Below are 25695 nucleotides of genomic sequence, written 5' to 3'. Positions count from 1 at the left end.
ATCTCCAATGGACTTTAATGGAACGGACAGCTCCAGAAACAGAATTTGTTCCTTAATGTATATATAGCAAGGGAGTTTTGGCTGTTAAACCAGTTTAAAAGGAGAACAGTAATCCACTTTCTCTCATATGCTCAGCTCCTATGATATTGACATAATCAATTCAGTCACTCTTCAGCAAGATGGTTGCCATCAGGAACAGGCTGAGAAATGCAGACTTCAATTAAAACCAGCATTTTAAGTTACTATTCACGGTTCGCATTCAAGGAGAACAGCTTATCTTGTGAACATTAAGATGGATATTTTTTCTCCTTCATCTTCCAAAACAGATGGCTGAATTTAAAAAACTACTTTTACTACAGATGTGTATGTACAGCATTCAGAACCAAGTTACATTATTTTCGTTACTAACTGAAAACCTTAAACCTATAATTTCACTGTTTAATTTCATGCTTTAATTTTTCCTAAGCAGAATTAAACATGTACTATCTTCAGATCACAGACGTCTCATAATTCATTTTCTTTCATGGTCATTTTTGTAAGTGAAAGGCAGGAAAAATTGTTTACAATAGAGGGTTTGCAGCATATTTGCAATTAATTTTTAAGACCCAGGATACGTTTTTAATCTTCTATCTTCCTATTTTAAAAAAAAAATCTGAAACACAAAGAAGAATGATATTATGGATAGCAGTACCAAATAGGTTGTAATTAACCCCGCAATCTGATTGAGTAAGAAAAAAGCGATACTTATCAATATATGAGCATATATGAAAAGCAGGAACACTGAAAAGAAAATATGGCAAAGTTTTCATTAAAGGTGCAGTACCCACATTAAAAGGTTGATTAATATACAAAAACTGATGGCTATCTGATGACCAAATGAATGAGAGAAGCATTAAAAAGTTTCAGTTACTGAATACCAAGTTAACACCACCAATGTTTTTTCAAATGCAAAAATTTGATGTGGTGAAATCTGAAAATAAATCCCAAAACCTGTTGCTATTTGTAATCCTGCTATAAACTTACAAGCCATTTGATTATTCTTTTATTATGGTCCTATATCATCTTCCATGGTGATATACACTCCTGTGCTAAATAAAAAATAAAATTTAAAAAAAACATTAAAATATTTTTAAAAATCGCTAAAAAAGCAGCAGAGCATGATGTAAAACCTACAAAATCAAGCAACCTCACTACCATGGAAACCTATTCCCTCCCTACCCTGCCCCCAAAACCTTGCTTATTTTTGCCTGTCCCTTTGTCACATCTAATGTACAGCAGGGACCTTTTCCTTTATTCATCTGTAGAAGACCACGCACACCTAAGGCATGATATCTTTACATAATATGCAACAACAATCATTAATAGAGAGATGCTGTGCTATCTACTCTAGGAAAATGCTAAAACACAGAGGTTCAAATTGCTTTCCTACAACTTGAAATGCTTTGGTCAAGTTCCCATCCTACCCAGTATTTAAAATAATGCTTGTGGGTTTGCCCAATATTTCAAGTATACCTGGTGAGTTAGTAGGCTTCGCATTTTGTCCTAGATCTGTTCAATTAGCATGAAGATCCTGACAGTTAAATATTTAAACATTTTTCCCTGCTAACAAATCTCCTGAAGAAAAGTTTATCAACACCATGGGTTCAAGCTACACCTATATAATACACCACTTGAATGATAAGCAAAGAGATAAATACTTAGCTATAGTGCCTTAAATCATGAAGCCACTTGATTGAACATCCAGCTGATGAAAGGTTCTGAGCAGAAGGAAAGACACAAGGTGCTCCCTCTCCTCATGAGCTATCTGCAGAGTGCTCTCAGTACCTTGCTACCCAAGAAAGCCACATACTGATCTCCCTTGTACCAGTGTGATGTGATGTCACAAACCTGCCTGCCAGGAATCAGACAACCCTGACTTTAGGGGATAATACGTGTCAATAAAGAAAGTGGGACTGGTTTTGGAAAGCAACTTCTTTCCTTGACAGCCCAGAGATCATGTCTTTCTCAACAAAGAGCTGTCTGAAGGCTACATTTCAATGCTGAGAAGTCATTTCACATACAACTCTTAAAGGTTCAAAATACAGATGAAAAGAAAAAAAACCAGCATGACTGTGCCAGAGAACAAAAGCAATTATTAAAGAAGCAAGATGAAGTATTATTGAATTCTATAGACATAGATGTTGGGATGAGAGGGCAATGGGATTTTTTAAATGAACCTGATGTAGCTTTTCTGATAGAAAATGAACATTCAGAGCAGACTGGATATCAATCAGCAATTCACTGTTTGGAAAAACGAGGGCCTAATCTTGAGAGTTGCTGAGCACTTCTATGGGGTACTGAGTGCCTTCAGTTCCTTGTATGATCAAACCCCAAACATAAAAGTGGCCACAACAACCCAGGGAGAAAACTGCCAGTCAGAAAATGATCTTAGATCAACATCCAAAGCCACATTATCGTGTTCACAGCGTCTCATCTAAGGTGCTTGAATAATATTACCACTAACTGGTGATAGATAGCAAAACTACACCCTAACAGGTGTCAAGGATATTTTGAGTATCTGATACATCTGATTATCCTACGTTTGAAGGGAGACAGTCATGAGGATCTCAGAGCTTTTTTCATCTAACTTCTACTGTCCAGGATTACCTTATACAAACCACAAGACTTGCATAAGAGACTCAGATGGTTTTAATCTGCCAGACCAATATTATTAATAAATGAATTCTTAAAGGGTTTTCCCTATTCACTGATTAAGATGGATAAAACTTCTTTTTGTCAAATAAAACCAGTCTTTTGGTTTTGGAGCAAGCATGCGGTGGGGGGGAGGGAGACACAAACAAACCAGATTTGTTTTAAAAAGGGTAAATCCTTTCAAATTTATTCCTTTTCATACCCAACCATCGTCTGTAGAACACTGAATATAAAAAAGAGACTATTATGCTTAAATTCAAATGACCTCTTTTTCCAAACAGCTGTTCTCTTATGCACAGGCTGTCTGCAAACACAAATTTCTCTCCAGTTACACAGGGTGTCCAAGCCTTTAAGGAATAATGCACAGTGTTCTAACAATGATGTTGGGTTGCATATTACAATGCAGTAAGTTAATTGAAAGTATCTGCACACTTAAAAAGATCTGCCAAAGTGCAGTATGGTAGTTAAATCACAGTGTCCATAAGCCTCAGTGACCTAGAATCCATATATTTGCCCTGGGAACCATTGCCCCCTTATGATGAATTCAGTGAAGTGGACTGATATGGACCAGTGGAAGTGACTATTCCTCCTACTTTACAGGAACAAGTAAACAAGGCAGCATATTTCTTGCCAGACCATGCTTTGTCCCCCACCCTGTTCAGCATTTCCCTCTGCAGTAACCAAGAGACTTTGATGGTGCTCATTACCTGTTTTGAGGCTGGGACTGAACTCTTGGCTAGTCCTGGGAGGCTGGAAGGCCTCCGGGGCTGTCTGTGCTGGAAGGGTTCGATATGGAGGAGGAGTCAACTCTTCATCACCAGAGAAGCTCCTCCGCACCCCACCTGCCATGGGTAGGCTCGACAAACTGACAGGCTTCTTCACAACTGGTATCTTCCTCTCTAAACATCAAGTCAAACTAAAGTAAACGCTTGGGTCAAAGTGAATTAGGTAACTCAGACTGGTCACTGAGAAATGTCTGCCTCATTCTGCTTTGGAATCTGGAAAATAAGGGTCTTGATGTGAAATGGCAAAGTTCACTCATTTCGGGGGATGTTAAAAATCCCAACTCTCAACAACTTCCCCCCCCTCTGCTTTTATTCTCTGAATTCTAGTGATTACTTGGACGGGCTATGAAGCAATCATTAAAGAAAGTGTCCCAGCCCTAATCCTTTTTACCAATAAAATAGGAGCACTTCAAAGTGTTACTGCAGCAGCTGCATTTCACAACCAACACCTGATCTTCTGATCACATACTGAAACAACTTTTGTCTCTAGTTCAGAAGTGCAGTTATTAGATTTACACAATGTGACAGGAATTTTTTTTGTTTGTGAACCAATCCCACTTAAAAAGGAGGAGTTTTTTTTTCTAGTTCACTACATATATCTTAATTATATAGACCACCATCCACTTACTTAGTACTTCTATAGTGCTTTACAAATGTTAATGAATATTCTAATTTGGAAAAACAAACAAACCTGTTTGTTTCTAAAAATTCTTCAAGTTATCGGATACCACATCTTCATTCCATAAGTTGATTTTCCCTCCAAATGCTCAATTTATTCTTGCCTCATCATATAAGAAAACCCTACTTCGTTTTCACCTCCAAACCAAGGCCCTGGTCCTGAAATTATCTCTTGGGGGCAAGCCCCTATGCCTAGGGGAACCTCACTACAGAAACAGGGCCTTAAACGCTATGACAGCATTTCAGCATCACCATTGCTTACACTTATTCTCAAAGCTACGCTGATGAATGCTAAGATATTGCCAGTCTAATCAAGTAAATGTACTTTGGGCTAACATAAAAGAACAGCCCTCAAGAAAGCTTTGAAATCAATGGGACTATTCATGGTAAGAGTTACACATATGATTAAGTTTCTTGTCTAATCAGGGCATAGGCGACTAAGGGTTGGCAGGTCTGGGGCCTCAGTTTGTTCTTCTAGGAAGGAAGTGATACAATCAAGCATCAAGTTGTCTGTATAACCAGAGCTTTAAAAAACAGATGCTCACATCATCTATTAAGTAGCCTCAGAACAAAACCAATTACTAGGAAGCAGCTGGTCCTGGTGGATACTGTAAGCTACCATACTATTCATTAACTGTCAAAGCAAATTGATAACTTGTCATCACTGCGGTCTTTAGCGGCACAAGAAACCAGTACAATATTCCATCCATTTCAAGTTGATACTGAAATCAGAACGGTCTCCAAAACATTACAGGAGCATACACGATGGTTTTAAAGTTTGCAGCATTTTCCTTATTTGGGAATTACTGCAACCTACATCAAAACACACTGGCAAGATCAGAGACAATTAGGAGCAATCCATCGTCTCATAATTACAGGGTCCTGTCCCTTCAAAAATCCTGAGAAATTCTGATATGCTATAGTTCCATTTTAGAACAGAATAACCATCTACCCAAGGTATGTGCACAACAAATCCAACCTGATCTTCCCTACTGTGAATAAAAAGCAAGCATCAGTGATGGATATATTGATAGATGAGAATCTAGTGATTGACCTGAAGATGCAAAACACAATGTAACTGTCACACGTTATTCCACATGCACACAATTACACATAAAACACATTGGATGTTATCACTGTAAAGTAGTGTCACCACAAAATATGAATGCTGGATGTTAGCCTACAGTAGCAGCAGAAAGTTTTGAGGAATTAGAACTATATGACCTGATAAATGGATCTTGCAATGAGCTATACCAATCCTAGAAAGGATAAGAGTCATTTCTTTGTAATCCAGATGTTAGTGAAAGAGCCAATGTTCTCCATTGTAAGCGGTTTGCATAGCAACATACAATTACCAGTAGGTTTATTGAAGGTAAGGCCAAGCAGGATGCTGACTGATTTCTGTTCCCCTTTTGATTATCTCCCTTTTTTAGGATATATTTTTAAAGCCACTTACAGGACTAACTCAGGCTGTATTACTTTACACATCAGTTAAAAAACCCTACAAAAAGCTTAGATTACAACAACTGACATCAAACAGACTCTGAAATCCAATGTCAATGTAGATGTTAAACAATAAAGTTAACATTTTTCCTATGTGCTTCCTTTATATGAAATGGGCAACAAACATAGCAATACATTTTTATATTTTTAGTACTAAATTTGTGCTTATTAACTCCTCGTAAGTCACATTAAAAAAAAATTGCAAGAAGCATTTGAGCATTTATTTTCCCCAACCTAACATTTAAATGTTTTGGAATAAGAGCAAGAATGTAATCTCAGCACCAATGTACTTGCTTTTAGAAGCTTAAAACAAATATCAGAGACTTTATGTAATATTGTTCTGGGAGAAGTATTATACTGTGGGACCCATTTCCAGTTAAATTGCTCCCACCATTCAACACTAAATCAGGGATTCACTAGTACATGTACTACTGTTTGCATTATTAAGATACTCTGGAACAATTTGGGACTTTTACTATTAACAGAGCTTCATTATCTCAGGAGTTCACTATATGCATGTTCAATGGAACCAATACTATTCGCATACTCCTTCCAACCGCATGGACCCATTAAGAATTTGAAATATTGCATCAGAAATATTTCCAATACACATTCAAAACATTCCGCAGAATGACTCAAGCCATTCTGGAGTGCAACGTGAGTAAGTGTGAGTACCATGCATGTAAATAACTCATTGTAGTAAAAAAGTTACTCAGGATGTGTTGTAGTTTCTCGTTTAACCCCAGTATCTTGGCTGTTTTTGCACACTGTGGGGAAAAAAAAACCCCACACTCATATCACATAGATTTGTATGCTTCAAAAATGTTTTCCAAAACAAAATCCACCCCTTCCCCCCAAAAATTACAACCAAAGACTATGGAAAGAATAGTTTCTCCTTGCCATTGATTATTATTTGCTGAGACGCAGCACTTGTGCCACACTAACTTATCTGGCACAAACAAAAAACAGGAGGCAGCCAACAACAAGATGTTTTCATGCCCTTGTCCTCTCCTCCCCTTTTGGCCTATTAAATAGGTTTCTTAGCTAAAGAGCCCATCAGACTCTTCTCCCCACCCTACATCACAAATCCACTCCAGGCTAGTAAGAACAGAAGAATCTCAAACCCCTTAGGGCAAGAGAGTCTGCCCTGGTGGCCTTAGGTGAAGGAAGTTTCCTTTTCTGAGACTCAGTCTATCAGTGTTGTGTGAAGCAATGGTTTCCAAACAGCTTTAGGGAGACTTATGTGGAGAGAGGGACAAAGCAAAAAGGAGGAAGTTTGAACAAATTCTGCCTACCAAGCTCCCTTCAGCCAGGTCTGGAGTTCTCCAAACCGAAGTACATCAAAATGCAGCAAAGAACTTTTAGCGCACAGTAGCCAGGGTCCACACAGCCAGTTAGGGCACAGTAAGCTAGTGCGCTATAGATACACATGCTGCCATGCTGTGCACTAAGTCTCCACATCAACCACCACCTAGAGCTTTTTCCAGACAATAGGAGTCTTTGAAAGCTCCTTGGAGCTTCCTGTTCGCGGGCTGGGCATTTAAAACAAGGCTATGCAAAGATCTTACGGCTGAAGTACGATTTATAAACTAAGTTAATCTAAAAAAAACAAAAACAAAAACAACCCATCATACTGAAGCAGATCTTCAGAACAGTTATGTCACCATGTAACAAAAAATATGGGGGGACAGAAGTAATAATCACCACCAAGACTACTTGAGAGTAGCAAGTTTTAGCAAGTGGATAGAGGAAGGAGATGACAAAACAGCATGGGGGGGGGGGGGGCTGTACCAGTGGTTTGCTATTCCTCCGCTGGCTTCCTGCACTTTGTCCTTTTGGAAGACAAGAGCAGCGAGCTCAGACCTTTAGGGGTTGCCTAGAGATGCCTGCCAGCATCAGCTGCAGATAGAAACCAACAAGACTTGGTCCTCCATTAGAAGGGCCACGAGCAAGCAGAGGTCAATCAGGGCCCAGCAGCCCAGATAAAGAGGGCTGGCTACCTCTTTCAAAGGCCAGTTCTGGATGAGATTGTGACAGGAAAGAAAGGCTTCTCTGTCTTGACCAGGCCCAAGTTTCTTGGGTTAAGGACCCGACAGTATTTTGGTGGATCAGTGAAGGATTATTGTCTTATGTTATGAACTTCAACGCTGACATGGACCTTTAGCATTGTCAATTTATTTTCTGTAAAATTAAGATGAGTCCTCTCTGGGGACACATTCTGGCTCAGGCGAGCCAGTGATAATCGGTACCAGCAATGAGATGTCCAAATCCCCTTTCATCACAAAGAGGATGATGGAAGACTTACTGAGGCTTTCAGTACAACAACAGCAGGCCCAGACTGAACAAGAAGCTCAGTGGACTGCCAGCAGCTAATCCTGGGAAACTTCTCTAGGGAGAAGTCAAGGTCTGAACTTGTTGTTCTGCCCTTCCAAAAAGGGCAGGGTACAACAAAGCAGCAGGGCCTCCAGTAAGGAACAACCAAGTTTTGTGCACCCTGTGACAGGTGTCAGCACCACAGGTTAAGACCTCAGGGAGAAAAATAATGCAGAGTTATGAAATATGCATGTGATGTTAAGGAGGTTATGAAATCCTTTAAGAACTTCCCTCTGTGACTAAGTACACACAATGAGGAAACTGGGAATGAGATCACTCTTCTATTCATCCCAGGAATGAGGAGATCATGGATTGTAATGATGCAGGTTTCTTATGAAGAATTTTTTTGTTCTTGCACTAATTGTACAAGATCATCCAGGTCTTTTAGAAGGCTTTGCATGTCCTAAAGAAATTTCGCCAAAACTTCCTGCAATCTCAGCACCTGTCTGTCACAAGCCAGGCCGTGCATTTGAGAAAATTCTTGGCATCAGAGACTCAGATATTGTTGCAAGAGATCTGGCACTGATGGGAAATGTAACTGATCTTTGAGCACCAAATACTATGAGTTCAGCAGGCCTTATTGGGTGAGAAGATGAATACTCCTCTATTTAGTGCCTTTGTATGCATGGTGATTTATATGTGTACATAAATTCCTGTTGGCAGGCAACTTAAGAGGGCATTAATATGAATAAAAAGATCATTGTTACGTCTCCGGCTGCCTCCCTCAAGGCCTTGAAAACTTGTTTAGATTCTTCAGAGAGACACTTGATCGGACAATTCCATAGGAAGGTAACTGAAGGAAGAGTATATGTAGAGGATCATTCCACCTGATGTAAAAGGCATTTGGTTGTTATATCCCTGTTCACATATCTGATGCAAAACCACTGTACTTTCAAGGTTGCCTTGGGAGGCAAAGACACCTACCTGTAAAATAATCTTAACAACTTAAACAGAGACCAAAGAGATAGCCTCTTTAGGATCCTCTTGTACCAAATGTATGCAGATTCCTTAGAGTGAACCAAACTGCACTAGACAAACACGTGCAAGGCTCTAATATGGTCAATGAATTCCTGTGCTCAGTTAGAAAAGCAAACCTTCCTTCAGAAACATCCTGGATCTTAGGCAGTTAATTTCAAAAATGCTCCCCCTTCCCATGCAGACTCCCATCTGGGGTACAGATTTTTTTTTTTTGTTGTTTCCTGGTGTGTTAGGAAGGAGAAACTATAAAAGACTTGAGTCACTTATCAAAGGATAGGGGTACATAATGCATGTATGCTCTAATCAGGTTAATTCTGTGTCCATGATAAGACCAAGTTTGCAAGGGTTGCCGTCTCCATTCATTGGTAGAGAGGATCTGTTATGTCTTCCTAATAATGCCTCTGCTATTGGCAAAGCTCAGAAAAGCCAATAGACCCAATAGGCCCAGCCAAATATGGTCGTCAATCCTGCTGCAGAAGACTAAACCAGTACCACTAGTTTGAGAACCAAGTCTCAGATTATCACTTGGAATCAGGCTATCTTGCCCTATCTCCACCTATGAGTCCCAACAGTTTAGTTTGTGTCAGCATAGTAATCAGCAAGCTTGATGTCTATGAGCAGAATGAGATACAATTCAAAGCTGAAGAGGTCTGTGGTGAGATGTAGTTATGCCGATGTGATCTCTTGCTTGACAACCTTCTTCGTCCACCTAAATCTTAGATTAACTATGTGGAAACATTTAGCAAATACTATGGCCTATCATGAACTAATCCAAGATAGAATGGTGTCTCTCTATAGACCCTTGTTGTCAATTTTGAGTGAAGACGTTCTTGGCGGCAGTGACTTCAGCTTGTACAGCAAGTTAAGTTCTGGTCCTAGCAACTGAAGTACCTTACATCAGATTTCACAAGGTACAAGATTCCTTGCCACAACGGTGCCAAAGCTTGCTAACATTCTTCCCATACCATTTTCAAGGGAGCATTCTTCTCCATATGCTGAATGGCAGAGTCCTTTGGGTTCTACCTAACCCTTAGAAAGCCCACCTAACTTTTTAACACTCTTACAGGATGACTGGCCCTTTAAAGGGAGATGGGTTCAGCCCCACTTGTGACCCACACAGCTCATCTATTCAGGTGGAGAAAAAGGAACACTATCACATGACAGGGAGGACATGTGGCTAAACGAGATCTTTGGGGTGGAAATAAAACAGAAGCCTGTGGAGAGAAGGAAAGAATCCAGATAGAAAGGAGAGACTCAAAACAGGCAAGAGAGCTGCATGAGCTCTCTTCACAGAGACTCTCCTTAGCTCCCGGGCACAGGGCCTCAGGAGCACAGAGAACAGGTAACAGCTGGGAAAGGTGGAGTGTGGACAGCAAGTCTCCTAGAGGATATCCTCAGCTCGAACAGGACTATGAACCTTGCACTAAGGTTGCGAGCCTGCTAGGAAGGCTGGATGGGAGTTCTTGTGAACTTAGTTAATAAACCCAGACACCAAGAAGGGGTGTTACTTGACACATGGAAGCTTATGCTGAAGTTACTGGGGAGCCCAAGAGTGAGAAACTGTGACAGTGGCTAGTCAGAAGATAGGTGAAGTAGGCAACATTGCTACAGACTCCAATTAATTTAGCAGAGCTGTTGCCAAGAGAATTGCATCTAAATGGATGGATGTTTGTATTTCACACTGTTGTAACATGGCTGGTGTGAAACTAGGGAGCCCATGTCAAGGCTCACTCGTTCTGAAGTGCATTTCCACTGCAGATACCTAAAATGCAGCTGGAAGGCCTTCTCACCACACATTTACAAAACAGTATTGCTTTCATTTGAGAACTCGCCATGCTACAAAGCTTGTTTTCAAGATAGATAAGAGAATTTGAATTCCCCCTTCGAAAGACGTTTATTTCAGGGTGCTCCTCATTTTAAGTTAATTAATCACTGCATGAAGCGTTGGTTATTCATCTCTTTGTACATACTTGAACTCTGTTGTCCATTTGAATGTTTAAGAGATCTCTTAGTCCTCTTTATAGATTAAAAGATTCTTGGCATTGACCTTGTTATGGTTGCCTATTGCAGCCTCACCAACTTTTTCTTCTGGGAGATTCCTCGTCCATGACTCAGTATTTTTGATATCAAGAATCTACAAAAGTGAAATACAAGATTTGGTGTTTAACGGAGATAAACGGGGATTGAAAATCATCTAATTTGTAAACAAATACAGTCAAAACATTGTTTTCTAGTTATTTATTGAAGAGGATTTCAGATAAACTCAAGAGCTGCTCTGCAAATGCAAGCTATGTAAAGAGTCAAATTCAGTAGGTAGGTCTTCTTAACACTGTCCCTTCTCCCATCCCTGCAAACTTGATTTTTCTGCTGAATGAATTTTAAAGGAATATCAGAGGCTCAAGGAGACTAGAAGTTTAAAGTAGGAGGTTACAATCCTCTTTAGTAAGCGTTCAATCAAGTTTTCAAAAAACTTTCTTTGGTGAGCTTGCAGATCATGCCTCACAAAAGGTATTTTACTAAGGTTTGTAAAATTTGCTAAAGATGGCACACCCTATCAGCAAGAAATTAATTTTTGTACATGCTCTTACACAGAAATATTTTGAAATCCAGGTTTTTCCTAGTAAAATCCTAACAATTTCACTTCAGAGTGAAAATGTAGAACCCGACAACCTGAATGGATTGAACTGTGAATTAGAAATGTCTTGTGTCTTTAAGATACAGGTTGTGGCTGCAATAACAGCAGTTAATTTGATTAAAGTAAAGAAAAAATGTTCAAGCTTATTAGGAACTTGCAAGTAGTAATAAGGACCTTTAAAGCATATTTAAAAAAAAAAAAAAAAAAAAAAGTAAAAAACCCAAACACTTCCTTTATCTCCAAAATGGAGGTGCCAAAGGCTAGAGAGTTTTCTTAACTCTAGAAGTATTCAATGCTTCTCACTTAAATGAACTCAAGATTACGAAAAACAATGAACTTGTAACTCCGCAGGAAGAGGTTTGAATAGACCAGAGTCAGACAAGACAGAGCTTAATGGTAGTAAAGGTGTGATGATCAAACTTGCAAATTAAGCTTGGTGATAAACCCTGGAATCAGGGCTTCACACCCTGGATCTCTTCCAGCACTATGTTAAGGACCATCATGCAGTTCTTAACCACCTAAGTCTGCCAACTTGTGGGGAAGCCATGTCCTGTGTCAGCAGAATTACCCACTTCCTAATACAAGGGCCTTGCTCGCAGCCAACATGAAGTCAACAGGACTGCAAAAGAGATGGTGTGCAATCCACAAGGATTAAAAATTGATATATTTGCATTCTGCCTTTTCTTGCAGTTAATTTTGGCCACTATATCTTCAGCACAAAGTATCAGCTGCTATTACAAAACACGTCTCTCCTACACCAAGGAAATACCACCTCTTGCCAAGGAAATATCAAGAAAGTGCATAGTGGCAACGACTTAGTGCTCCAGGCATACCTAGGCTGTCTTCTAACTAGCGTCTCTTATTATGACACTATAGAATCAGCTCTTCATTCTTATTAGGCAGATAAATGAACTCCTCACTGTACGTGGGTTCTTCTCAAACATTTTAAAAATTAAGTGTCAGCTCTGCTTGGATATTCAAGATGTTGTGGCACTTATTTTGTTTTTTTTAAATAAGGAGCTTGCCCTGAGTTCTTGTATAAAATTTACCATCTTGCATAAAAATTTGCCATGCACCATGGGTTGGTGCTATCCTCCACTGCTCTCTTTCAGAAGCGTTCAATCTTTTGAAAAATGCCTTGGCATCCTTTGGAATAAAAGGGGCAATGTAAATTTAAGATAAATATAGATGGATCTGATCTCCAACAAGAAAGGGTAGAAGAAGGCACAAAGTGCTCTTGTGATTGGCTGTCTCTATTCCCTTTGTTACAGACAGAAGAGTCATAGAAATAGGAATAGAGGGGGAAGGGAAGGTTCATTATTGTAACTTAAAAATTAAACAGATTTGTTTGAATTTTTGAAGAAAACAATTTGCTCCCAGGGAGACACTATTAATGTGGAAAGAATCTGGACAGTTGTTAAATCCCTAGTATTTAAAAAAAAAAAATGTAATACTATATACTCATTGACAACAGTAGTCAACTATAGCAATACTACTAAGTACCTTTGTAAGTAACATTATTATTAAGAGCTTCCTACTGTTGCCCCACACCCTAAAAATTGATAAACTTGTCAATTTAAAAATTAGTACTGTTTTGCAAGAGGAGACAAATTTTAGTTTTATAAAGTAACTGAGGACGATAGATCGCCCTCGGTTTTCTACATCTCATTTACCATCTGGTTCAAAACAACCTTGATCTTATTTCTACAGCTTTGCTACAAAAAAAAAAAAAAAAAAAAAGGAGTTAAAAAGTGAACAGCCATGCATATATGAGCATTTTGCTCAAGACCACTTTACTATATCTTCATGCTTATACAGAATTCCTTACCTAAAATTGGTTCTAGGAGTATCAAAAATAATTTAACTTATTTGTCCGTGAACAATATACACAGAAGTAACAATATCAATCCTTTCAAAACCACTTACTTTCCATATGATTATTTTGCTGCAAGTTATAAAAAATAATGTTTCTCAATTAATAAAAGGCCTCCTTTTATGGCATACTGCACCTTTAAGCATAACACTTATTTCACACACAAGCAACGTTTCTAACCAGAATAATTTGAGACAAATTGCACAACTTTCTAACAGCTGGGAAAGGGCATACAAGCAACCACTTTGTCACCCACTTTTCTTGTGTCCTTTGTACTGCTGTGACTTAGCCTTTTTCTTTTGCTTTGATGAACTTGACTGGCTATCTCTTGATGCTGAAAAACATTAAGAATTACAATTTTGAATTAATGCTTTGGGAAAATACTACACAGACTTTCATGCTAAGGAAAATTCACAAGAAAAATGTTTTCCCTCAATGAATGAATGAATGAAGACAGAGCCTATGTTAAACAGAACACATTCACAGAAGAAAAATCTTCTACTTGAGCAGGACCCACTCCAGTAGCCCCTGGAACACAATTACCCATATCATGTTTCCTGACCTAACAGGCTACAAATAGTCATCTCATCCATCATTATGGGACAACACACACCTGCTGCAAGAGCCATAGTTCTGCTCCTTTGAGCAATTAGTTATTCATAGCAATCATTTGCCTGACTGGAAAAGTACAACTGATGTATCGTAAAACTGAGTCTTGCTGCCACTCTGATTTCACGTAAGACAAGAAGAAAGTTGGGAGGAAGGGGAGAAAAAAAAAAGATGGAAACAGAAAAAGATTAGAAAACCAGACACACAAAAAAGATTTACATATGAAAAATGGACACAAACACAAATGAAGCCAGAAATAGAGAGAGAGATCAAAAAATTCAGACTACAAAGAGAGAAATTATGAAAAGAATGGTAAGAGGCAAGATCAAAGAATGAAACAAAAATAAGCACTGGTAAGGCAGACTAATAGGAAAAACACTTGAATAAACGAAAGAAAAACATTCCAAATCAGCCATAACCTGTAATATGCATTTTTATATTACAATTAGTTTATACTCCTCCAGTATGTCTGTCTAAACAAAGAAGAAGAAAAAAAAAACCTGTCAGTTGACAGAACTGATTTCATGTATTCCTGAAAGCCTGCCAACATTTAAAGTATTCAAATCATAAGCTGCCAGCTACACTAAGACAGCATCTGGTGTTTACATATTCACTCTCCAGCTCTGGACAGGTTTATGGGACTGAAAAGCCAGGTATGGACACACAAGCAGGCTGTCTGGGTTCTTTAAATTAAAATCAGTGCATGCTACAAGATCCCATATTGCAAACACTTGTGCATGTGAATAACTGTATGTATATGCAAAGTACCACTGATTTCAATGCATAAAAAAAGTTACTAATACATGTAAAGTGCCATGCAAATTGATTGTGCTATAAATGATGAGTAATGTTATCTAGGCCTGATGCTTAAGCAGTCTGCTTCTTCTCTGGCCCAACAAACATCTGTTAGCCCCAGGATTTAAAATAAACAGAGCACAGCCATGCAAATGCTCCGAAGTGCTTTATCAATTATACAGTGAAACAGATTTGAATGGCGTGCTTCTGAGAATTAGCAAGGGTCTAGTCCATTTTTTGTTGCAGCTGGCTACCCAACCCCAAAAGGGTAAAGTTACGAGAATGACCACACATGTATAAACACTGGAAAGCAACTGGTAAATTTTAGATTTAAAAAGATGCAAGAGGAATCATTTACAAATGCATAGCAAATTACTTTGTGGTGCTGGAGGCTGTAGTTGATATCCAGTTAATTGGCACCACCCTACAGGATAGAGATCAGGGGACTCGCAGTCCACCCACTGATCATATTCTTCTTCCCAGCCATCAAAATGTATCCTCAGTAGACGATGGATGATGCGGGTTACTGTGGCCACACATACAAGGCGTGGTTCCATAAGATCTACAGCCTCCAGTTTCATACGAATGTGAAACCCATGGTTTGGAACTTCCTGAAAAAGGAGAATGAAGCAAGACAGCCAAATATCAGGAAACCAAGTCTAACATCTTACTCTTCATGAAGTTTAAATACTTGATGGGGGCTGCTGTTTCAGTCAAGTTTAATTTCAAATGGCATTATTCAAGATGGTGAAAGTGAACATGATGAAATACCAAGGTATCATCTATGTAATTTAATGTACTCCTATTTTTTTTCCCCATAGTAAGATTTTTTCAGAGTCTGAAATATACAAGCTGAATGCATACAAATTCTAAGAAACAATTTCCCTCCATTTCTACTAGACATTTTTCAAAGCATACTCACATGGACTTTGAAAATCACTGTCTCTGGTTTCACGAACAATTAGCACGTAAATGAAGAAACATATTTAAGACAGCTGAGAAGACTGATTAACCTTATGGGACCAAGCAGGCAGGAATTTACAGCACAAAATCCACTGTAAATAGCACACGTGCGTACAGTTGGCTTTACTAATGATTTATCTTACCTTATTGAAGAGTTTTACAGGTGCTGCTATAGAGTCAGTTTCCCTGAGGTAGTCAAACCATTTGAAAGGGAGTTTTGCATAACCTGTGAATTTTAAATAGTACCTTCGTACATCAACTGCAAACTTAGTTCATTTAAAAACAACACTGTTAGTGCTACATTGTCACTAAAAAAAAAAAAAGCTAGATACTAATATCAAAATATTTTTCTCAATTTGAGTTTTTGCTCCATATTGGGTTCCACACAAATCAAACAGAGAAGAAAGCCTCTTTAAATGCTATAACAGCCTTTTTATAAATGATGTGAGTGACTAAAGACAAATCTGCAAAATCATCTACTCTTTCCTGTGGGAGAAAAATAAATTTTATCCTTGAAAAGTTGTATTTGTTTGGAGAAGACTGGCCAAAACACAATCAATGAAATAATGTTTTTAAAACATAGATCATAAGGTTAGAAAACGCAGCAGCAGAGCTAATGAAGGGCTTCTCTCCACCTTGTAAACTACAGGAGAAAACTGCTTTTCAATAAATGTATTTAACTTTTGTTTAGTCTATTGAACTTTCACAGGATAGAGGACTGTTTTGGAGCAACTTTTCCCTTCCGACAGCTTCTTAGACCAGAAAGTCTCAAATTTTGGCCTGTGGACCAACAATAGTTTGCAGATTTCTTTGTGGTGGTCTGTGGAATTAAACATTCTGAAAACAAAGAGGTGATGGGGGCTTGGAGTGATGGGATGGAAGACAGTCCCCAAAAGATTTCACTTAAAGTGGTGTGCAGAATAATAATTTAAAAAAAAAAAAAAAAAGAGAGAGAGTGCGAGCGAGCGCCGGCCACTGTTTTAGTCCAAGCTGCCACTTTGGGTCACAGCTCAATATGACAGGGCTACATTCCTCAGACATAAATTAAACTTCAACAACAAACTCCGGTCCCAATCCTGAGAGGTTCCAAGTGTGCTTGACTTCCACTGACTTCACTGGGAGCCAAGAGTGCTCTGCGCCTTACAGGATTGAATCCTATGTTTTAAGGCCCCTTTTTTCATACTGTAAAATTTCAAGGTAACAAGGTGAATATGGAAAGGGTGGCAGCAAACCAAGTTCACACCACCCTCATGAACAGACATGTCTGATTGGCTGCAGATTCAAGATAACAAGGCAAGACGTGCACATAAGGATTTTTTTTTTTTGTTAGCATACAGAGATCTTCGAACACACGTTTAATTTTTATTTATTTATTTTAAACAAACGTTATCTAATTAATCCTCACAACAAGCCTATGGGAAAGATGGGAGCAGAAGAAGTCCGTCCCAGAGCTAAGATTAGAACTCAGGACTTCCAATTCCCAGCTCCATAATTTAGCCACTAGAACACACCTCTCACAGGTATTAAAGGGGCTCTGATCATTTTAATAATGCATTTGCTTCAGAAATAATGTAACCTACTAAGCTTAAAGTTCTATAACATTGTTACTGCTGTTTGTTAGTCATACACAAAACAAAATTTTACAAAACTGAATATGATTTATAATAATAGTTTATCAATGGATGATACAGGATTGCTATCAAGAATTCTAAAAAGAGAAAGGGAAGAAATGCAGAAAAGCAAAAAGAAGGAGAGCTGCCACAATATAAGAAACAAGGCAGTATATTAAATGATATCAACAGAAGTTCACCTTCTGTTGTAGGTTCAATGATTAAAGAACAACATTTACTCATGATTCTTCAAAAGACAGGCATCTATCATTTGTAGTGTATTGTCCATTTAAAAGTCTGGTTTTACCAGAGTGTGTACAGACATACATTTTGTCATTATTAAATTTTCATTCTGTAAATGACTCTGAAATCTCTTATTTTTTTGGAGAGGGTAGAAAGCTTTTTTTTTTTTTTTTTTTTTTTAAAAAGGCACATGATGGACTATGTTTTTGGCAGGTCAGATTATCCTCATGATTTTCTCTGCAGTAATTCCACTGAATGTTACAGCTCCAGTGAGCAAGGGTAAATCTGCTCAGCTACGGATTTGCCAAAATGCTAAAAGCCAATAGATTTGTGACAGCTAATGGGAACGCTATGAAATGTGGTTCATTTTGTTGCAGGTACAACTATCAGTACACTCAATATTCAGAAAATCTCTGCACTCACTGCAATAGAAGCTTGCACTTAACCAATAATATAGGCTCTTCCCCTCCCTTCTCCTTCCAATAATTTAGAGATTTTGAATGAATAGGGACAGACACAAAATTCTTACAAAACAAACAAACAAACAATGAGCACGTATCATCTACTATGATGCAATTACCTATGTCACCCTTTATATGTTGCTAAAGCAACATAAAGTTTAGAGATGAAGCCAACAGAAAACCATCTGCAGACACGTATGATGGTGTTCAAGCAGTTTTGCTCACAAAAATAATTCCTTAGGCCTTGTTCAAAAAAATGAACCCCTCCCACTCTGATGGATACCGATATGAAGGATAAATTTATGCGCATTTTAGCAAGAGAGAATAACTCATGCCTGATTAATAAACCTGCAACACTTTGCAACGCTTTTAATATGGACAATTGCTCTGTCACAATTCCAGGCCTCTCTTGGCCCAAGACTCCCTAGCATTGATATTCTTGACATAGCTCTAGAAGTGCTCTGCACATCTCTCCCCCCACCCCCACATTGATTGATGCTGAATATAACTAATTTTCCTCAGTAAGAGTTTAGTTACATAATGGCCATATTATACGTTTAATGTTTTTGTAGTCAAAACAAACCTCATTTTATTTGCCCATGAATTAAAGAAACATTCAATTTGGGCTCTTCTATACATTGAGTTTGACATCCCTGTTTCAGACCATTTTAAAGTAGTGCTGAAGTTTGTTTTTGAAAATCAAGATGGTTCTGAAAATGAAATGAATGCTGCAAAATTATTTAAGAAACAAAGAATCTGATTATATACCATACCACTGAAAAAATCATCAAAATAGAAGTTGGTCGGAATAGCGTGTACCTCTGGGTGGAGTTAGCTCTATCGCATTAATTTCACAGAAACCAACAGGAAAAATAGAAGGGGAGGTGGCATGGTAACAAAACCAGTCAGATCCATCTGCAGCTTCTGAGCCATCAATCCCGATCATTAGATAGCCATCTGCCAACACCTTTGTAAATAAAAACAATATTGAACATTAAGCACCTTTATACTCCGTGAAGGCCAGACTAGAAATTAAGTAGGTCATGTTTCAAAGCAGAGTAAGAAATGAAACAATTGATACACAAATATGTATAAGGAACACTGTCAATTTAAGAAAAAAAGTCACTTCTCTCCAATATTTTTTGTTGTATATGCTATTGTGATCATTAACTGGCAACATTAATAGAAGAGCGAGATTAGAGACTATTTTAGTTTTCAGATTTTTTTCCTTTGTGTATTTGACAGTGCTTTGTATAGCATCAGTTTTGCTCTCTCTTTGTATAGTTAGTTTCCTTTGTAGCTTGTGAGGGTCTTTCACACAGCAAAACAAACAAAAAAAATAAAAAATAAAAACAAAAACTATAAAACCAAAAACATTAGAAGGAATATTTTGGGGCAGATGTATTATCCAAATCTTTTGTGAGGGATTAGATTGTCTACAAAATAGCCAGATGAGAATTAACAAGGAGGTTCCATTGCACATTAATTTCACAGGCATACTGTTTGTCAATCAAAAAGTTCAGGCTGGAATTTTGAACATTCATGAATGCCACATATAGGTACTTTTCATCTGCCACTATATATCAATCATTCTTAATACCCCAGTAACAGGAAAGTAGCTAATTAATGGAAGCCACTGGTAAGCATTCACAAATTGCACACATTATCCTTTTATTGGAAGAGGTGGATGTGGAAGAAGCAGACAGGAGTACATGCTGCTGACCAACACATTGGTTGCTTTTTTAAAATCTTTTTTTAAATAAAATATCAGCCTTTATTAAAAAGCGTTTTTAGCAGCAGTATTGAATACAGAAGACTGAAAATTGGATTAACAGTCTTCATGTCCCGTTCTCCCACAAAAATATAAATTCATTCTCTTACCTTCCTAATGGTTGCAACACATATTGCAGACAGGTTTAAGGGATCGATAGCCTCCAATTTCATTCCCTCCTTGAACCATTCTCCACTTGGATCTACTTCTTTTACCTAAAGATTCACACAACAGCATTACACAGCTAGCTGAGGTGACAAGAACAACTGATGTGTAACACATAACCACACCCATGAAACATAGTTTGCAGCAAAAAGACCAAAATACCTCTCAAACTCAGTCAATTTTACTTGCATCAAAATAATAATATAAAAAAAAATTTCCAAGAGCGACAGACCTTTGTATAGTAATTTGGTATAATTCCTCATTTATGCTTTGCCTTCAAATGATGAAAAATTCCTCTTCAAACTCTGAGTAAACGTAAACGATCTTAGCGTTTTTGTTGGCAATCTTACCTTTGCAAATAAATGCGGGGGTGCATCATAATGTCCATCCTGTTTCTTTGTAATATCTACAAGGAACGATTACATTATTAATCAGTAAATATTTACGAAGAGACTAATAATACCCACCCCCAAAACAAAACACTTTTTCCTGACATTGTACCATTTAAGGAAATCATAGCTTTACAAACATGTCGGCCCGAAGTGTATAAGCAGGCCTTCACAGTATGCCACCTAGACAATTCGGTAATGGAGCTCAAATCGTGCAATTTTGAGGTCACTGGTGGACAAGAGATACGACTGCATTCAGAGAACACTAATACCCAGAAGGCTTGAATATAGCACAAAAAAGTGTCAGTGAAATACATAAGCTTTTGCAGAAGTCTGACAGGTCAAACTAGTTTGCATTCACAGTAGAGTTAAAGCAGAGAACTGACAAATTGAGGACTTATACACATATGTGACTTCAAGGCTTAATATAATTAAATTTTGATTTAAAACATCTTGGTATTCTAGTCATGCTGTTTGTTACCTCATTTGTGTACTAGAAATTCTTATTTTTGCGATACATTTTTGTAGTGTGGTGGGATCCATAGCTCTGATAGGATCCCATAGCAGAGGAGCCGCCTGATCTTTGCAGCAGTTTGCAGCTACTGGTTGGATCCTCTTCTCTGAAATTAATTCCAGCAGCTTTGTGAAAAGCTCTTTTGTCCACTTCCAGGAAGCAGTCTTGAGTATGATTTCTTTTAACTGCATCCCTTTTATTTTTAATATTGATTTCAATGAAGGTTTCCAACCATAAAAAATACTGATATTTTAGTGTCCAAAGCTGATGCAACATGGAGCTTTTTTATTCCTTTTCTATGTTACAGATGAGCGGCTTATGTGCAAAAGAGCAAAGAGAGTCTTAGCAACAGACAATGTTCATTTATCATTAAGAAGATCAGATAAAATATTTTAAAAATAGAAATGGTGTTGATTTTAGTGATAAAAACTCCACTACACATCTGTCAGCCTCTACTTTTCTGTCCCTCTTCTGACAACTTCTACAATGCAGTTACATGTTGCCATACAAAAATATGAAGCACACCCAAAGGCTGAGGTCAGAGCAAAATAAACTGAATAACACAAGCAATACTTGTGCTGACTTTACTGTACCATGTAGTGGCAGCTGGTGGGGCAGTGCTGTGTAATTCCCGGGTGCCAGCAGCAAGACATGCTAAATACATAGAACACTGGGCTTTGTGCACAGAAGCCATTGTTTACTCTAGCCTATATTGCTAACATTCCTAGATATGGTCTCATGGCTGGTGCCTCATTAAAGTTTACCTGAGCTCTTCTAAACCCTGAAGGAAATACCGATGATAGTTTTTAACTAAACCATATGGAGTGGAGACCTAGTGGCTGAAAAGTCTTGATTAGAGCCAATGCATATGTTTTTGAAGATATAATTACTCGAATTCGAAGCTTTTTCAGCCAGATTACTCCTTTTAGCCAAATCATTGCATGAAGTTTCTTTCGAATAAGCCTCTACCCAGCCACTAAGGTATCTTTGCAACACAACTTGCTTACCAGATCTTTTGAAGCGATGTCCTATACTTCGGGACCAACCAATGTGATGAATGAGTGGGCTGTACATATGGCACCAGAAATCATCAGTTTTGTCTTCACTTTCTTCATATACCAATCTTAGTCGTCCTCCAATTACACTGTCTACAACTGCTACCCGTGTTCGACAGAGATGCGTTTTGTCAACAACTTCTACTCTCATGGAAGGTTTGAAAGGATACTGCATACCTTCTGACACCTTAAAATAACAGGGAAAATGTTTAGTCACCTGTCATCTGCTATTAAAGAACCTTCCACTAAATTCAGTCTCCAGTTTCTTGGCTGCAAAAACCACCATGAAAATTTTCTCCTGTCTATATCAGGATGATGTAATAATGGTAAGATCCATAGAGTGAACTTCTCACAAAAAATATCCTGGAATGGTACAGCGATATTATATAAGGAAGGCCCTGATCCAACTCCCACTGAAGTTAATGGAGCGTTTCCATTGACTTTAAGGGGAATTGGCTAGGTCATCAGTGATTGATAACAGTACCTTGCAGAAGAATTAATTTGTAATGCGAGATGAAGACAAACCAGTTTTTGTTTATTTTTTCCTATATATACAAAGTGCAAGGTTTTTTAAATATTATAAAGGAGTCTGGTGACACCTTAAAGACTAAACAGATTTATTTGGGCATAAGCTTTCGTGGGTAAAAAACCCACTTCTTCAGATGCACGAAGTGAAAATTACTGACATAGGCATAAATATATTGGCACGTAAGGTAACTCCTTTCTCTTCACATGCCAGTATATTTATGCCTGCATCTGTAATTTTCACTCCATGCATCTGAAGAAGTGGGTTTTTTACCCATGAAAGCTTATGCCCAATCGATCTGTTAGACTTAAGGTGCCATCGAACTCCTCATTGCGTTTGTGGACCCAGACTAACATGGCTATCCCTCTGATTATACATCACAAGCTTGGACACAGATGTTCTCTATCTAGCCCAGTGGTTCTTAACCTATTTATCATTGTGGGCCGAATATGTGGTTGAGAACCACAGTGTCCCCCACCTCACCCCCTCCCACCTTTCACAAACCCCTATGCTCATCGCCCTCTGCCCAGAAACCTCTCCACAGAGTGAGACCAGGAGCGGAGAGTAGGGCATGGGGCAAGGATCCCAACCCAGACCCTGCTGCGCAGGGACCCTGACTCCCACCATGCAGGCTTGGGGGGCAGCCAGGACCTCAACCCACTGGGCGGGGCTGGGAGCCCAGAGCCCCACTGGATGGCAGGGAGCCCGCGGCCTTTAGCACATAGCTGAGCAGGGCCACAGCAGCGTGCTAATTGGGCTGCACCGTTGACCTAGCCACTAAAGAGGTAAGGCAAAGGGAGTAGCTGCAGTTTTATCTTCCTCCACAAGAGGGGCCAAAGTGCCATTCCAAAACAGTTCAATTCCTCACACAGTAATGAGGTTGTGTTTATATTACATCATTAAAATCACATCACCTTACCTTCTGAGAAAAGTCAGGAGGAAGAGTTTTGGCACCAGTAAGTCGCTTCACTAGAAAAGCTTTCCAGTTCGTGTATTTGTGTTGGATTGCTGTTGCAAATAAAGGGGGTGGGGGGGGAAGTCAATGATTACTAATTAAATTAATCTATTAGAAATACAAAGTTAAAGTCAGTATTTAACAATATAAAATGATTGTTAAAATACTGAATGAAAATATCAGAATAATTAAAACGTATCAAAACCTTAAAGGCTGAATTCTGCTCCAGTTTCACAACTGTATGTAGACACACCACACAACAGAACCACTAACCCAGGAACCTATCCTTGCAACAAAGCCCGTTGCCAACTCTGCCCACATATCTATTCGGGGACACCATCATAGGGCCTAATCACATCAGCCACACTATCAGAGGCTCGTTCACCTGCGCATCTACCAATGTGATATATGCCATCATGTGCCAGCAATGCCCCTCTGCCATGTACATTGGTCAAACTGGATAGTCTCTATGTAAAAGAATAAATGGACACAAATCAGACATCAAGAATTATAACATTCAAAAACCAGTCGGAGAACACTTCAATCTCTCCGGTCACTCGATTACAGACCTGAGGGTGGCTATCCTTCAACAAAAAAAAAAAAAAAAAAAACCTTCAAAAACAGACTCCAGCGAGAGACTGCTGAATTGGAATTAATTTGCAAACTGGATACAATTAACTTAGGCTTGAATAGGGACTGGGAATGGATGAGTCATTACACAAAGTAAAACTATTTCCCCATGGTATTTCTCCCCCCCCACCCCACCCCCCACTGTTCCTCAGACGTTCTTGTTAACTGCTGGAAATGGCCCACCTTGCTTGTCACCATGAAAGGTTTTCCTCCTCCCCCCCTCCTGCTGGTGATGGCTCATCTTAAGTGATCGCTCTCCTTATAGTGTGTATGATGAAACCCATTGTTTCATGTTCTCTCTCTCTCTCTCTCTCTCTCTCTCTCTCTCTCTCTCTCTCTCTCTGTGTGTGTGTGTGTGTGTGTGTGTAAATCTCCCCACTGTATTTTCCACCAAATGCATCCAATGAAGTGAGCTGTAGCTCACGAAAGCTTATGCTCAAATAAATTTGTTTGTCTCTAAGATGCCACAAGTACCCCTTTTCTTTTTGCGAATACAGACTAACACGGCTGCTACTCTGAAAACTATGTGTGTATATCTTGGAGCAGACGCTGGCCTCAGATTTTAATAAAGAATAGATTAAATAAAATAGAGTATGCTTTAGCAACTGATTAATTTAATTACTTAGGATCTGATCTTAATACCCCTTACTCATGTGAATAAGGGTGATTTCCTGAGAAGACAGGCAGGATCAGATCCTCGTTGACCCATAGGCAACAAGATTTATTCACAACTTTAGACATGATTCATAAATGAGAACCAAATCAATTTGATATCTGAATCACAATTAAGTCAGTTAAATACAAAGTGTAGAAGATTACAATCTCTACTACTGAATCAGGAGCGCTAATATTTACATACTTCTAGGTGGGACTAGAGGCTTCCCACTAGTTGCACACCAACCAACTGGATGGATGTCAGACCCACACACGTTACACCAGAAGTCAATGCTTGAATCGTTTTCAAACCCTTCATACCTCAGCAAAGCATTGTAGCCTGAAAAGAGAGCAATCCCATGTTTAAAAGCTATAGCTGAGTGAGGTTATAAAAGATTAGATTTACTATTCCACCCAGCATAATGTATTAAAAAAATTCAGTGGACCATATGATTCAGAAGCCATCTTGCCTGACTTTTAAGGTAATTTAGTATCAATGCAAAAGAATAAAAATGTTATGAGGCACTATACATGTGTATCTGATATAGTAGGAAAATTTGTATATCACATTTAAGATACAATATACGACCTTATAATTAAAGACAGTTGTATTGCAAAAAGTAGTTCAATCATAATTTTCGCAGTCCTTGAGTTTTGAATGTTTAGCTATGTAACCTTTAACTTTGTGTTAACTCGTCTTTTTACTAAGAAAGAAGATCAGTAGTGGAGTTTAGGAGTTCGCTGATCTGGAGCTATTTGATTTCATATGTCCTGATCCTGAATCATCCATGATATGAGGAAGCTGTTCCCTGAAAACTGGGCCAACGCAAAACAGGCCC

The 25695-nt window shown here is 38.6% G+C and overlaps 1 protein-coding gene across 8 annotated transcripts in view; it reads right to left on the bottom strand.

Moving 5' to 3' along the window:
* The window catches only part of MBTD1 (mbt domain containing 1), a 54246-nt gene that overhangs the window by 6270 nt on the left and 22281 nt on the right, over positions 1-25695 (bottom strand). For all 8 annotated transcript variants that reach the window (XM_038371143.2, XM_043497512.1, XM_038371140.2 and 5 more), the window contains exons 7-15: positions 25062-25196; positions 23537-23625; positions 22044-22278; positions 20484-20539; positions 20079-20183; positions 19017-19164; positions 16027-16109; positions 15297-15531; positions 13773-13850 (exon numbers count right to left, since the gene is read on the bottom strand). In XM_038371143.2, the coding sequence (XP_038227071.1) occupies positions 13773-13850; positions 15297-15531; positions 16027-16109; positions 19017-19164; positions 20079-20183; positions 20484-20539; positions 22044-22278; positions 23537-23625; positions 25062-25196 (1164 nt within the window). The remainder of the gene's footprint in view (positions 1-13772; positions 13851-15296; positions 15532-16026; positions 16110-19016; positions 19165-20078; positions 20184-20483; positions 20540-22043; positions 22279-23536; positions 23626-25061; positions 25197-25695) is intronic.

The sequence above is a fragment of the Dermochelys coriacea genome, chromosome 14, assembly GCF_009764565.3.
Source record: "Dermochelys coriacea isolate rDerCor1 chromosome 14, rDerCor1.pri.v4, whole genome shotgun sequence".
NCBI lineage: Eukaryota > Metazoa > Chordata > Testudines > Dermochelyidae > Dermochelys > Dermochelys coriacea.
This window is presented reverse-complemented; position numbering and strand designations above follow the sequence as displayed.